Below are 14,631 nucleotides of genomic sequence, written 5' to 3'. Positions count from 1 at the left end.
TGTTCTGTGTATAACATTTGTCAGGCACTTCCTGATTGTGTCACAGCGGGTTCCCAGGGCCCAGCCTCGGCCCACGGCTCTCTATAAAAGCCACTGCACTCTTCAGCCACCAGTACCACCTAACTCCAGTGCATCTTTGTCTCAGCATGACACTACCTTGGGTCCTCGCAGTCTTGAGCCTTCTTCCTCTGCTGGACGCCCAGAGTCCAACGTGTACCAATTACACGGTGCCTATCACCAATGCCTCCCTGGACCAGGTAGGTACCTGGGCCCCTGAATGCCGTGGGCAGCTGTTGCCCTCTCTGGGCTTCCTTTTCCCCTGCTGGCTTATGGTCAGCCTGTTCTCCTGATTTTGCCCTTTTCTCTGCTGAGTCTTGGGGTGGCAGTCTGGTCAGTCTCCGAAGGCATTCCATTCCACTGCCTCCAAACTTGGAAGCCTCATTGCAAAGTCCCTCAGAGGGGCCATCAGGAGTGGGGTGATGCCTGACTCTTGGAGTGAGCTCCTGCATGTCCCATTCCTTTCTGGAGCCCTCAGTCTCCCAACGTGCAAGATGGAGAGATCGGCCCAAGTCTCCTTCCAGCCTCCATCACCCGCTCTTGGCTTTTTCCCAGATCTCTGGCAAGTGGTTTTACATTGCTTCGGCTTACCATTACCCGGAATATAAGGAGTTGGCTAGCAAGTTCAAGGCATCCTTCTTTTACATGACACCTAACCATTCGGAGGACACAATATGGTTCAGAGAATATTCAACCATGTAAGACCTGCACAGGCCGGCTCAGCCCCAGGCCCAGCCCCAGCTTCTGGCTTCTACTCCTAGCACCCTGGAGACCTTGAGCAAACCTCGCCCTCTTCCTGGCCTCAGCCTTCCCATCCATGGAATGGGGGGGTAGGGGGTCTGACTCCAATTGCCACTTGACTTCTGCCCCTCAGTACTAAGACTGTGTACTTCTCCTTGACTGTCTCACTGTTTATCTCCCCTCTTCTGTCTGGCATTAGTGGGGACAGTTGCATCTATGAGACCGGCCACTTGACGATCTTTCGGAAAAATGGGACCCTGCTTAAATACGGTGAGGCTTCAGGGGAAGGGCTTCTGTGTGGACTGGGGGGTGATGGGCGGAGTGGCCCAAGGGAGGAGATGGGGTCTTTGGACAGAGAGAACACGGGAGAGGCCCACTTCTTACATCTCTGTAGGCCCAGGGCCCGTACACTGAAATAATCAGTAAGAACTGCCAACATTTCTGAGCTCTTTCTATGTGCCAGGCGCGGTTCAAAGTGCTTTTTACATGAGCCAACCCACTTGATACTCATGAACAGCCCTAAAGGGACAGTACAGTGACCTGATGAGGAGATGAACAAACAGAGGTATCAGGGAACTTCTCTGAGGTCATACCACTTACCGTGAGAATTGGGTTCACCCCCCAGGTCAGCTCCAGTCCTGTCCCCCTTTCAACCACTCTCTGTCCTCTGGGAAGTAATGGTGGTGGTCCGTTTGCTGGGCAGGCAGTCACTTCACCCACATCTCCACCATCACTGCAGTGAGGGCACATAGTAGGAACACATGAGTGCCAATGGAATTGAGCCACCACCACCGAGGAGCCCTGAGGCTCCTCTCTGAGCCTCATTTTCCTTATCTGTAAAATGGGCAGAGAGGCCCTGACAGCCACAGTTCACATGAGGCTCCCTGATTCTACATACCTAAGTGTTCGGTGTCAGGCCTGGTGCACGGTCAGAGCAGAAATGTGTGGCCCAGGTAAACCCCGGCCCTCACCAATTGGCTGTACAGCCCTGGGCACAACCCAGTTTCCTCGCCTGTGAGGAGGGGACCATTGTGCTGTCCCCGTAGTCTCACCCAGAGGCTTTCTCTTCCAGAGAATGGCACAAGACACTTTGGCCATCTGATGCTCCCCAAGGACCGCAGGACCTTCATGCTTGCTGCTTTCCCAGAAGATCCGCTGAAAATGGGGCTGTCCTTCTATGGTGAGCATTGCCCAAACTCCCACCCAGGCTTCCCCCAGGACCACCCACTCCTGGTGCTGAGACCCCAGACCCCCAGCTGTCCCTGACCTGTCACCAGACCCCCGACATCCTCACCAGTCTCTTTGCTCCCTCCTGCAGCTGACAAGCCAGAGGTGACCCCGGAGCAAATGGAACAGTTCTATGAGGACCTCAAGTGCAGAGGCATAAAGAAGTCAGAAGTTCTGTACACTGATGAAAAAAAGGTAAATGCAAGGGAGGAGACTGGGTGCTGCTCACGTGAAGGTGCCCCTGCCTTAGGCAGCCCCAGAGGCCCAGAGAGGGAAAGCTACCAGCCAGGGCTGCACAGCAAGGCAGGAGCTCCTGCTTTTAAGGGTCCACCTCACTACAGAGCAGCTGAGCTTCCGAGAGGCCCATGGCAGGAGGGGTGGATGAGAGCCCAGGCAGGACGGGTTCTCGTCCACCGTCCTGGGAGAGAGCCCGGGAGGATGCACGGAGCAGGTGGAGAGGATTGAGAAGGCTGACAGGAGGGGCAGAGCTTGGCCAGGGTGTGGTGGTGGAGCTTGGGAGAGAGACACATGTGGGGAATGAACAGTCGCACCAGCCTGCCACTGCCCAGGCTTCTCGACCGGGGCAGGTGGCGTGGTTCCCAGGGCCGCCTGAACTGCACGCAGCAGGCCCAGGATCTCCGCCGCCCCGATTTTTGCTTTAACTGAGAAGTACCTGAGAAACTACCTTAATACTTCCCTTTAAATCTGTGTCAAGTGAAAGGCTTTACTCGATCTTGTTACGTGCAACCGTATTTGAAATCACAGAGCTGATGAGCTGGGTACACTTTTTGGGATATACATGGCATACTTTCATCATTATTTAAACAAAAATTGTCCCATCTGCTTGCCACCTGAGGTCATCTGCTGGGACCATGAGTGGCACAGATTGTCCCCTTGCTCTTGGGAACCCTGGGAAAGGGCTTATGAACATAGGCACTGGAGTCGGTTCCTGGTCCACAGTCTGTCACCCCATCTACGCGCTGGGGAACCTCAGACAGGCCACATGGCCACTAGGAGCCTCAGCCAACTGCAAAATGGTGGTGAGAAATCTGGATCAACATAAGGGCTTAGCAGGTTGTAAGTGCTCTGTAAATTCCAGCTGTTCTTAAGGGTAGGAGCCCCCATTCTAGAGGTGAATAAACTGAGGCTCACCGAAGGAAATGACTTGCCCAAAGTCACCCAGCTTGAAGTGGCAGAGAGCGAGTGGGCTGGCGCCATGGTTGGACTGGTGCCACAGTCCAGAGTGGACCCTCCCCTCCCCTCAGGAGCCCAGTCCCCTCCCCCCTCACGGTGTTTGTTCTCTTCCCACTGCCTGGTAGGATCTGTGTAAGCCTCTGGAGAGACAGCATGAGGAGGAAAGGAAGAAGGAAGACAAGAGGGCCAAGACAGACACAGCTTTGGATTAGGACCTCGGGAACTTTGGGGGTCCGTCCCGAGTCCCCCACCCACCCTTTGTACCTCAGTTCTTCCCCTTCGTGGCATCAGTAAAGCTTCTGCATTTGGAATAAGTCCATTGTCATATATGCTCATTCATTCATTCTCATTCATTCACGTTGAGGCCAGCCATGAGTTGAGCCTGGTTGTTCACTAGGTAAGACCTTGCTGGCCCCCGATTGGAAAAGCCCCCACTGTAATTCCCAGCACGTGTGTCTGGATGGACGCTATATGGTGTGGGAGACGAGCACGAGAAGGTTCCTTCTGCAGCGGGGACACGTGCGAAGGTCTCCTGGAGGGGGCGTCTGAACCAGCCTAGGAAGGTTAGAAGCTTGGAAACACCTGCTGTTCCTGCCACAAGCCAACGACCTGAGAGGGCACATTCGAAGAACATCGAGGCAGAGGACCCAAAGGCAGGCTCAGGTGATGAAGAGGCAGTGAGGACTCGGGCATGTGTTGCCAGGCACAAAGGACCTCACTGCAGACCTCATCTGGCCATCTGCAGAGGAGAGTTGGGAGGGGCCTGATTGGAGGCAGGAAGACCCGCTTGGACGCCACTGAACCTGATTAAGAGGTGGAGGCCTGGGCCAGGGCAAAGGCAGAACAGGAGAGACCTAGGGACCGAGGTCAGAGGGGCTGAGTGTCTCCGTGAAGTGTCTTCACGGCAGCCTCTTGACACCCAACACCCGTAAGGAGGATATGACACCTAGGAGCCAAGTTTGCCTCCAGAAACCAGCCCTCTTGCAAATAAATGTGCCTTGAACCCTGGAGATGGGGCCACATGGGAGGCAGACCCACGCAGTGAAATAGAAAATGGAGCCCCAGGGGCCAGGAGGCCAGCAGGAAAAACCCGGCCTTCTTCCAGGCCCGAGGGCTTCATAATTTATGGGCACGTGAGGGGCGGAGCACCACGGGCTGAGCTGCTCGGAAAATTTGATGGGGGGGAGGGGCCGAGCCACCTAGAGCCACAGGTGGAATTAACAGGCCTGTTACCCTGCAGTCTGATGCTCAGCCCTGAGGCTCACACGCTGACACCCTCCAAAGAGCCAGGCTCCAGGGACCCAAGTCTTCAGCTTTCTTTGCTCAAAGCTGGAGCCACTGCCCTGGGCCTCCGCCTTGGTCTCCCCCCACCCATCCTGAGGTCCATGGGATGCCTCTTGGCACCCGGAGGAGTGTGGACCCAGAGACTCAGAACCTCCAAGGAATCTCCTCTCCACCCTCAGTGTCACTTTCTACGACATCCCACTTTCAACTCTACCGAGGGGCAGCTCGAAAACTAAAACAGAAATGGGCCCTGGTGATGGGGTGAAGCAAGGGAGGTGAGAGGGGTGGGGAAGGTTGGCTGACGGCTAAAGGGACCTTGAGAATCCCATTTATGCCCGAGCCGTGACCTTTACTGTAAGAATGCAATATAGGCGTGCTGTCTCCTGGGGAGAACTGGCCCATTTTCCCAGAGGGACCTGTTAGTTACCTAAGTTTGACACAAAGCCCTTGGTGCGTAGCCAGTTTTGCCTAAAACATATTTAAGCATAGCCCCCAAAGTGGGGCTTTGGAATCTCACCCAAGGGAAGGACGCTTCGCTCGGAGCTTTCCCAGCCAGACCTGAACGCTGTCTCCAGGATTCCCCAGGATCTGTGTTTGGGTGTTGGTGAACTCCCGTCTGGTGATGTATGCTTTGATTCTTGCTTTTTCTCTTTGCTCTCGCTGAATAAAGTGCTTAACTATTTACCTTTGACTTGGGTTTTTTACTGTCTGTGAATCCGAACCTCCAAATTAAGTGGCCATGAGTGCCCTTTAACTGCACACTGGCAAAAAAGCCACAGGAACAGGTGGGGGTTGGAGATAATCGTGGAGGTTTAGGAAGAGAAAATCGGTATCGACTACAAACTTGGGAGTCAGACCACTGTGAATCTGGGTAGGTGACCCCCAGGAACCACATCAGTAAAGTGGGGGACACAGTGGGAACCCGAAAGGCCGGTATGTGTACCGGGGAGCCCGCCACGCTGAGCACTGAGCTCAAGGACCGGCGTCCTGTAGGGGCTCAGCAAGGAACAGCTGCCGCCGTTTGCTGCTAAAAGGAGCCCTGGCAAGAGTCCAGTCTTGTGTTTTTCAGCCACCAGGTTTCTGCGTCTCCGGCCTCAATAACGAGGGGCTTGGCCAAATGGCCTCTCCGTGCAGGTCCGTCCAGCCGAGAGGTTTATGGTTCAGAGACAGGCAGAGGGGACAAGGTGGAGGAACAGAAGCCACCAGGAGGCAGGAAGAGTCTGGGGCTGTGCACCCAACAGGTCCCCTAGGGGAAGGCGCTGCGTCCACCCCACACCCCACCAAAAGGACTTTAGAAACCACAAGTCAGTGAGACACATCAGCGACAGGCAGTTTAGGGATGTTTTTTGGGTTTTTTTGCCTTTTTTTTTTTAAAGATCAATATTCAGCCTTCTTCATTTGTCCTCATAACGAAAATAGAATTTTTAAATGCCTCGAATATACAAATATCACTGGTGCACACACATTCCGGAAAAGCTGAGGTACGTGCCGCTACAGGGTTGGGGAGCAGAAGACAGCCTGACCCCAGGCCACAGAGAACCCCAGGAGCGAGCAGGGGTCTGCAGATGAGGTACTGAGAGGGGCCGCGGTGGACAGATAGCTTCCTGGGGCGTCTCCGTCCCCGCAGGCCCACAGGAAAGACGGACCCAAACGCAGGGAAGCTGGGAGTGAGTCATCCTGGGCACCGGCGCCCCACGATATCCCGATGGACCCAGTGTCCCACCATCAGCCACCAGGGGAAAGGTCCCCAGCCACATCTTTCCAGAGACGCCTGTTCCCAAGTGTGGGTCACAGGCAGGTGGGCAGGTTTGTGCCGGAGACCCCAGCCCCACCCCTTTTTATAGGCATCCCAGGGAGGATTCACACCCAGGAAAACTCCTCCCTTAAAAAACTATCTGTCCTTCCACATACAAAACACATATTATTAGCTGGAGGTGGACAAGTGCAGGAGACTTTCAGAGACTGCATCTGGACAGAAGGTGGCCTTGGTCCCAGTACTTGCTTCTGGGGACGGTGCCCTGGGAAGTTACTTCTCTTGATGACCAAGGCCCTTCCACTGGAAAACACTGAGATGGCGCAGGCAGGGCCTGTGCTGGAGGGAGAGCTCCTCGTAAGCGGTCTGCAGGGGAGACGGCAGCAGGCTAGCTGCCTGCCCGCCTGTCCGCCGTCTGTCTCTGAGCCCCGAGTGCCATCAGAAGAGGCAGGAGCCCCGCAGGCTGTGGGCCTGGCGCAGGTCGGCCGACAGGGAGCGGCTCATGTGCTTGGCGGTGGAGCGGACCCGCTCGGCCGCCTGGACGGCTCGGCTCAGGGCCCTGTTGAGCTCCTCCAGGTCCTCCAGATCCAGCGGGATGGAGTGCCGGTGTCCTCCGGCTGGCCGAGAGGAGGCTGCGGCGGGCCACTCAGCAGCTAGTCGGGCTGAGGGGGCTGAGGTAGGTCCTCCTGGAGGCGTGTAGAACCTGAGGAGACAGGTGAGCGCACCGTTAACCAGAGAGGATGGGGTGCAGCCGAGGAGCGCCGGGTTGGTCACCTACGTCGTTCTGAGCCCCGGTGAGGCCTCTGGCCCCCGTTCTCTGGGTCTCGGCTTCTTCACCTCTATGAGAACAATGAACACCTACCTGGAGGAATGCCTTAGAAGGACGAAGGAAGATTAATGGGGTGCCTGACCCAGAACAGGGGCTCAAAAATGGTTGGTTCAGACCCTGGCTGGTGTAGCTCAGTGGATCGAGCGTGGGTCCTGCGAACCACACGATCGCAGTTCGATTCCCAGTCGGGGCACATGCCTGGGTTGCGGGCTGGTTCCCTGCAGGCCAGTTCCCAGCAGGGGACGCACAAAAGGCAACCACACAGTGATGTTTCTCTCCCTCTCTCCTTCCCCTTTCCCCTCTAAAGATAAATAAATAAAATCTTTAAAAAAAATGGTTGCTTCAGCTACCCATTCGTTTCACAAATACTTCTTGACCAAGTGCTGTATGCTAGGCCCCGGGGTCACAGTGGTACATGAACACCGACCCTGCCTCCTTGGAGCTTCGAGCCTGAGAGCCAGGGGTGGGGCTTACCAGGATCGCCCTGGGCTCTATAGCAAACCCCGTTGTTCTTCAGAGAGGTAATACGGGGGAGTCCCATCGCCAGTGCCGAATGCTGGAGAAATAGACATCTCACCAAACAGATGGCCAACAAGCACCTGTGAAAGTGCTCAACTTCAACAGCCCTCAGGGAGATGCAAATCAAAGCCACACAAGATGCTGCTTCACGAATCTCACATCTGTGGGGATGGCTAAAGTCACAAGGGCGGTCATGAGTGTTGGCGAGGATGTGCAGAGGCTGGAACGCACACACTCTGCTGTAAAATGATGCAGGCCCTTCGGAAACTGGCTGGCAGTTCCCCAGTCAGGAACACAGAGTGCCTTGCCCAGAGCCCGGATCCTCACCCTCCGAACCCATGGGCCAGGCTCTGAGGGAGGTGCTTTACTAGCGCTATGTCACTTATCGGGTCCATTCTATTATGCTTACTTCACCAACGAGCAGCGTGAAGCTCAGAGAAGCGGGGTGATGCAGGAGGTGGCCCCAAATCTCGGTCAGTCCACTTGTCCAGCCACCGAGCCCTGCCCGGACTGCTTCACCTTTTAAGGGCTCCATTTCCTCACCTAAGACCACCTCCCAGGGTAGATCCAACAGGAAAATTCAGGTGAAAACCTCTGTCAGCTGCCTGGACACGTTAAGTGTTCTGTAAGCGTCAGCGACAGAGGCCCAGGGTTGGAGAGCCGGGAAGGGTCAGTGCTGAATTCACATTCAGAGCCAAGATGCTGATATAGATCACCTGAACCTAATGAACAATAACCAATTCTGCCCTTTGGGGTGTATCCAATGTAATCACTGGGTTCCCACATACCCCTACTTTCTGATAATTTGATGACCAGGTTGGCTGAGAGTTACCCAAAACTTCCCCAGGGCAGAAGCTGCAAAAACAAAACCTGACCCACCCTCCTGGCAAGAAAGCCTCTGGTGCAGGAACTATGAGGCAGCAAACCACCAGGTGGCAGCACAGGCCCAGGCAGCTTTCAAAGGGTGCTCAGGCCTCAGCCTCTGAGGACGCCCAGCCTTGCAGCAAGAGAAATTTTAGGCCATCATCAGCTCAGGTTCCAGCAGCATTAGAAACACGGTGGTTGCTGGCCACCCTGTGTGCGGTACGGACTGTCCATTCATTAGTTCATTTAATCCCTTTCACAGAGGAAAAAGTAACCGGCCCAAGATTGCATGACTAATACTGGCCAGGTCTGTGGGGGCACTTAAGTCTAGGGCCTCTCTCCTGGCCCATGGCCCATCCAAGCCTGGGGGACAGGAACCTGGTTAGTTCTGTCCACAGGTCTGAGCTTGCAAGGGTATGGCATGGCCGCAGAAATAGAGGCCCTGTGGTTACAGTGGGCACTCAAAGTTTATCCTGGGCCAGCAAATTCCAGGTGAAACCTTCCCTGTCCAATGAGTTGGAGCACAGACAGGTGTCCCCACCACCTCTGCTGGAGGCCTGAGCACTCGGTGTGGCACACACAGTGATACACCAGGGGAAAGCCAAGGGAGCACACGATGCCTGGGTTCCCGGCTGCCTGAGACAGGCCCGAATGCCGACTATGAGGCACTTCACATGGAGAGGCTGGGAGCATGAAAATGAAAGGTTCTTACACAGTGGCTGGTGGGTAAGGCATGACGGGAACCGAGGAGACGTAGGCAAAAGCAGGAGGGGCTGGTACGGAAGGCGCCGCAGCCAGGTACCACAGTCCAGGGGGCGGCCGGGGCAGTGAGCCCGCTCGTCTGCTCCTCAGCTTGGGGTTGGACGTTGAAGGTGCACTCCTTGTGGCGGACTTTTCTGCCCCTGTCACAGAAGGACGCCAGAGAGACAGTCTGACCATCGGGAAGATCAGGAGGAAAAGAGAGGGTCCCACCCAGGCCCTGCCCTGTTAGAGCTGGATGCTGGGCTGGCCATGCTGGGAGTACCCGGATTTGGGGCACAAACCCTCTGTCCAGCGTGCTCCAGCCCTGGCTGGTAGGAGAAGCTGCCCTGCCAACCGAACCCAGGCCGCAACCCCTGTCAAGGAGAGCTGAGGGAAGAGACTGAGGATCTGCCCTTACCAGAGGTGGCTGCGTCTGGGCCTTCCCCCTCCAGGGTGGACCCAAATCCACCACACAGGGGACATCGCAGGGCATCAGTGGGAGACGGTCCCCGTGGGTTGCTGGTGATAGCACCTGGAAGACGAGAAAGGAGAGGATTCTATCTGAATCATCAGGCCTGGAGTCTCCCGAGCACACCTCCTGAAGTACTGAGCTTCCCTCAGGAGCCATGCAGAAAGGACAAATTACCTCCCTCTGGGTGACAATACCCATGGCGACTGTGATAGTGAGAATCCATATTTTATGAGCCAGGCCCTCTGCTCAAGGCCTTCAGGCATTATTTTATCAAATCCCACAAGCCACTGGCTAGCTACTCCACCACTCCCCCACTTTACAGGTGGGAAAGCTGAGGCTCCAAGAGGTTGAATAGTTTGCCAAGGTCTCGGGGGCTGGGAAGCGGTGCTCCTCTGTCTGATGCCAAGCCCAGTGAGACAGGCCCATTCTCCATGTGGGAGCATCTCCTGACAATCCCGGGCACCAGAGGGTTCAGGGGAGGCCTAAAAGTGCCCAGGAAGCAGGAGGAGAGTAGGCAGCCTTGTTCTCTCCAGTGCAAGTCCTCTAAGTTCCAGGGCCAGTGCACTCGTCCTTCAGGCCTCAGCTCAGCCATCACACCCTCTGGGAGACCCACCCGCACACCAGGCTGAGGACGCGCTCCCCAGCCCCATTCTGTGCTCCCCCCTCCCAGGTCTGACGGACCCGCTGGGTCACTGTCTGCTTAGCTGAGAGTTTCTTGGGAAAAGGGCCCGGGGCCCAGTGCGGGAAGGTATGGGAACAAATGAATGGACGATGGAAAGACTATTGGAACTCCAGCCAAGGCAGAGGGACATGGTGAAGTGCCAGGGCTCTGGAGTCACAGGTCTGGGTTCAAATGGTGACTCCACCACTTGTAACCTCTATGTCCTTGGACGAGTTACATGACCTCTTCGCGTATAGCTTCCTCACTCATACAATGGGAGTAAGAATAAAAGTGACAAAATCTACTTCCTAGAAGTGGGAGGATTAGTGTTTGTTAAAACCCTTAGTGTGATGCCCTACATACAGTAGGGGCTTAACAAATGACAGCTTCATCAGTATCATCATCATTGCTTGAAGGGACCCCGGAGCCCATCTTCTACCCTTTCATTATGGATGTGGAACCTGAGGCTCAGACAAGTTAAGGGACTTGTTTAAGGTCACACAGCAAGTCAGTGGCAGATCTGGGACTTGCAACAGCCGTCCACATTCTCAGGCCACCGCTCTCCCACTACTCTTCCCCGTTGGGCTTGGGAGAAAGGATGGGGAGTGGAGGGAGGATGGAGGGGAGAGAAGATGCAGTCATTGCTGCCCGCCCCACTGCTGCCTGGCACCCTCCTACTCGGACCCTTCACGAACGTCTTAAATCATGTCCATGGCTTCTCCATGTCAAGGTCAAGGAGGGAGGCTTTAGGCGGCAGCACCTGGGGCAACAGGTGTGAAGACAGGACACCCTGGGGGGCCTGAGAATCCCAGAAAAATCTGGTTCCCTTGTCTGTGCCTTGGACCTGCCTCCCAGCTCAGGGCAGGCCCATGTCTGGCCCCACGGGCCCCTCCCCGGAGAGAGGAAGCTGCAGCCTCACTGCCGTGGCCGCCTCCATTCCTTACCTGTGTCCTGGGTCCTAACAGGCTGGCAGTGGGGACAGGAGACTGTGCTACTGCTTCTTGGGACAATCTTAGGGGTCAGAACATGGTATTCCTGGCCTGGGGATGAACACAGAAATTTCAATGTCAGCTCCCTACATGGCTGCAGAATTGAGGGGGACTTCGTATCACGACCTCTCTCCTCTCGCTCCAAATGGTTTGAACAGGCGCTCTCTTGTAGCGTGCACTCACGCACAATATGTATATGCGTAAATACGTGTCTATGAATATACGTGTGTATGTACGTATATACATGTACATACAGATACACTGATCTTTCTGTTTACGGAGAGCTCTCTCAGATGCCCACTTCATGTCAGGTCCTACTGGGGTACTACCTGCTCAGTTCCCCACCTACAGAAGCAATCAACACGCCCCGGCTGGCTGGTTGGGATGGGAATGGCATGTGCAAGGGGGCCCAGCAGCTCAGGAGTGGGTGCACCTCATTCCAGGTCCACCCCGTAGTCACAACGGCTTCCACATGGTTGCTGGGAGAAGCGCACGGGGCCGTAGGCATGGGGTAGGCTGCCGAGCGCCTGGCAGATAGAGAGCACTCAGTGTTGTCAGAAAGTTGGTCAGACCCTCAGACCCTTACCCCATCCCCAGCCTGGTGCGTCCCTGAGTCTTAACTAAGATCTGCATGTCACCTGACGACTGGTCATTTCTCTCCCCTCTGCCATTACAGGGTTCCCATTTTATACGCCGTGTGTTGCTCTGGGGTCCCCTGGACTCACTGTTGTTCTCACTTCTAACTCCTTGGCCTCCATCTACCCCACGGGGGCAGGGCAAGTGCCTCCTGTCTTCTGCCTTGTCCCCAGGGCTCAGCTGTACGGATCTGAGGTTAACCACTGTCCCTCCCGGTAAGGGGTGGGTGAAGGCCATGTCTATAATTCACTTACTATGATAATTTACACATTTATTGTTAACGATGATTTGTTATGTCTTCTCTAGATAGTCAGATTCACGAAAGTAGGAGCCCTCTCCATATTTGCTTTAATGTTAAGCACTTTAAAATCCTACTAAGTGTCACCTCAAGCTTCATTATGTGCTGGGTGCCTGGTTCCTAAGACAGAGGGGCCCCCTGGGGAATCAGACTTGAAGGTCGGGCAGGAGTAAATGATTCTGCGTTTGTCCTGTAGCCCAGGTCCAGCAAACAGCAGCTGCCTCATAAACCTCGTTCTGATTGACCAGCTGAATGTGCTGAACCAAGCATGGGCCCTGGCAGTGGGGAGGCATGAAAAACCATTTGCTGAATGAACAGAAGTACCAAGATTCACAGAGGCCACGCTCCCTGAAGTTTTCCACATCCCAGAACTCGAAGAAATGATACTGTTCGAATGGCTGAATGGCAGAGGCTTCTCACAATAGAGAAGACCACCTCGGGGACAGCACCCATCCCATCCCAGCCCTCCCTCCTGGCCCACCTGTATACTGGCCCCGGAAGGTGACCCTGTCTGGCCGACTGGTACTGCGAATTCCTCTCATTTTGTCCCGAGCTGCCTCTGGGCTGTCCCTGGTGGTCCTGCCCTTCTCAGAGGACAGCCGCGGGGAGGCTGGCTCAGATTCAGGACCTAGGGTGGAAAGAGAGGGGCATCGGAGCGGGCAGACAGGTGGGTCATCCAGCTCGGGGAGTGAGTGTATCTAATCCCAGATCCACCCCTTTGTGGAAAGAGCCCGCACACCCGGACCCCCGCCTTTGTGCTCAGCACTGGTCTAGACACACGGCTGGCGCCATGCTGTGCACCCCACGGCAATCCTGGGAGGCAGGAACTATCTTTCCTATACTGTTAACTGTCCCTTTGACTGCACGGGACAGGTGGACCACCTGGCCACTGGCTCCCGAGCTGTGTTACTTTAAGCAAGTTCCCTGCACTTCTGGGCTTGGGTCTCCTTATACGGCAGAACGTGGATATTATGGCCCGTCTTGCAGTGAAGATTAAGTGGGGTGATCTACAGGGTCCGGCACAAATAATGCCTCTTTTTTATTACAAAATCACAAGCATGTAATTCTGTAGCATAACAATATCACACTCAAGCACACCCTATGACATTTTAGGGGAAGTGTTCGAATTAAAACTATGAATTATTCCTCCCACACGCAGGCCTGACTTCTGCCGGCCCTGTGTATATCTTACAGTCGCACAAAAGCCTTCTTCAAGTTTTTTCTAAGCCCGTTGCCGCGGTCCCTCACCACTGAACCAACGAGCCCAGATGGTGGCCTCCAGAAACCAGTTTTGGCAGATGGTCACTTACTCCAGGACAGTCGGGGCAGCTCCCGAGGCACCGAGGAGGACCTGGCTCGCCGCCTTCCTGTGGGGACAGCTTGCTCAGCACCTCCAGGCTCACTGGACAGTCTCTCTGTGGATTTACTAGCAAAAGAGGGAGAGCTGATGTCACTAGGTGAGGTTTTATGCAGTCTTAATGTTTTTTAAAAATATGTTTACTGATTTGAGCCCTGGCTGGTGTAGCTCAGTGGATTGAGCACAGGCTGCGAACCAAAGGGTTGCCAGTTCAATTCCGGGTCAGGGCACATGCCTGGGTTGCGGGCCAGGTCCCGAGTGACGGCCACATGAGAGACAACCACACATCAATGTTTCTCTCCCTCTCTTTCTCCCTCCCTTCCCCTCTCTCTAAAAACAAACAAATAAATAAAATCTTTTAAAAAATCTTTACTGATTTGAGAGAGAGTCCTTCTCTCTAGAAACATTCGATGTGAGAGAAAAACATTAATTGCTTGCCTCCCATATGTGCTGTGACCAGGAATCAAACCTGCAACCTTGGTACATGCCCTACATGTCCTAACTGGGGACAGAACCTGCAACCTACGCATGTGCCCGGACTGGGAATCCAACCCCCAACTTTTCAGTGTTCAGGATGACACTCCAACCAACAGCGCCATCTGGCCAGGGCAGGTTTTATGCAGCCTTCAAAGATGATCAGTGAGGGGCCAGCCCAGAGAAATACTTTTAATGGGAAGAGGAGAGCAAGGAAGTCCAAACTAAAGACCCTGGGGTCAGAATCACAGGCAATGGATCTGGGCCTCTCTGACCCTCGGTTTGCTCATCTGTCAAATGGGGATAATAAGAGCAATTACTTCAGAGCGTTGTTGGAAGGATCAGTGAGACAATGTCCCCAGAACCCTTAACCTAGCGCCCTCCCAGACATCCATCCCTAGTCCACTGATCTTGTTATCATCCTGGAGGGACATCCGCTGGGCGAGTGGGGGGAAGGGTGAGAGTCCCGAAGATACTGTAGCTCTTCGGTTGGGTGGTGAGGTCCGGGGTATTCATTGTATCAGACTCTATTATT

The 14,631-nt window shown here is 54.8% G+C and overlaps 2 protein-coding genes across 8 annotated transcripts in view; one reads left to right on the top strand and one right to left on the bottom strand.

The window, feature by feature from the left end:
• The first annotated feature begins 102 nt into the window (after window positions 1-102).
• On the top strand, window positions 103-3,533 carry ORM1 (orosomucoid 1). Its single transcript, XM_037139476.2, has 6 exons — window positions 103-257; window positions 613-755; window positions 998-1,068; window positions 1,871-1,978; window positions 2,117-2,220; window positions 3,345-3,533. Exons 1-6 carry the CDS (start codon window positions 147-149, stop codon window positions 3,429-3,431), a joined length of 624 nt encoding a protein of 207 aa, XP_036995371.2. The 5' UTR covers window positions 103-146; the 3' UTR covers window positions 3,432-3,533.
• An 85-nt stretch (window positions 3,534-3,618) lies between these two features.
• The window catches only part of AKNA (AT-hook transcription factor), a 53,376-nt gene continuing 42,363 nt past the window's right edge, over window positions 3,619-14,631 (bottom strand). For 6 of the 7 annotated variants that reach the window (XM_037139472.2, XM_037139471.2, XM_037139474.2 and 3 more), the window contains exons 17-22: window positions 13,576-13,691; window positions 12,747-12,893; window positions 11,287-11,382; window positions 9,628-9,741; window positions 9,181-9,370; window positions 3,619-6,959 (exon numbers count right to left, since the gene is read on the bottom strand). In XM_037139472.2, the coding sequence (XP_036995367.2) occupies window positions 6,695-6,959; window positions 9,181-9,370; window positions 9,628-9,741; window positions 11,287-11,382; window positions 12,747-12,893; window positions 13,576-13,691 (928 nt within the window). In that variant the 3' untranslated portion in view covers window positions 3,619-6,694. The remainder of the gene's footprint in view (window positions 6,960-9,180; window positions 9,371-9,627; window positions 9,742-11,286; window positions 11,383-12,746; window positions 12,894-13,575; window positions 13,692-14,631) is intronic. The other variant, XM_053656204.1, reaches the window with a different exon arrangement.

This window comes from Artibeus jamaicensis, unplaced genomic scaffold (genome assembly GCF_021234435.1).
Source record: "Artibeus jamaicensis isolate MK-2021 breed Jamaican fruit bat unplaced genomic scaffold, CSHL_Jam_final scaffold_1964, whole genome shotgun sequence".
Taxonomy (NCBI): domain Eukaryota; kingdom Metazoa; phylum Chordata; class Mammalia; order Chiroptera; family Phyllostomidae; genus Artibeus; species Artibeus jamaicensis.
The sequence above is the reverse complement of the archived record's forward strand: the minus strand, read 5'-3'. Positions and strand labels throughout refer to the sequence as shown.

What these genes read in the sequence shown, in the direction of transcription:
- ORM1 (XM_037139476.2), top strand. Translation starts at nt 147, where the DNA reads ATGACACTACCTTGGGTCCTCGCAGTCTTGAGCCTTCTTCCTCTGCTG. An exon ending in CCAATGCCTCCCTGGACCAG is followed by an intron (nt 258 to 612) that starts GTAGGTACCTGG and finishes GCTTTTTCCCAG; the next exon opens with ATCTCTGGCAAGTGGTTTTA. An exon ending in TGTACACTGATGAAAAAAAG is followed by an intron (nt 2,221 to 3,344) that starts GTAAATGCAAGG and finishes ACTGCCTGGTAG; the next exon opens with GATCTGTGTAAGCCTCTGGA.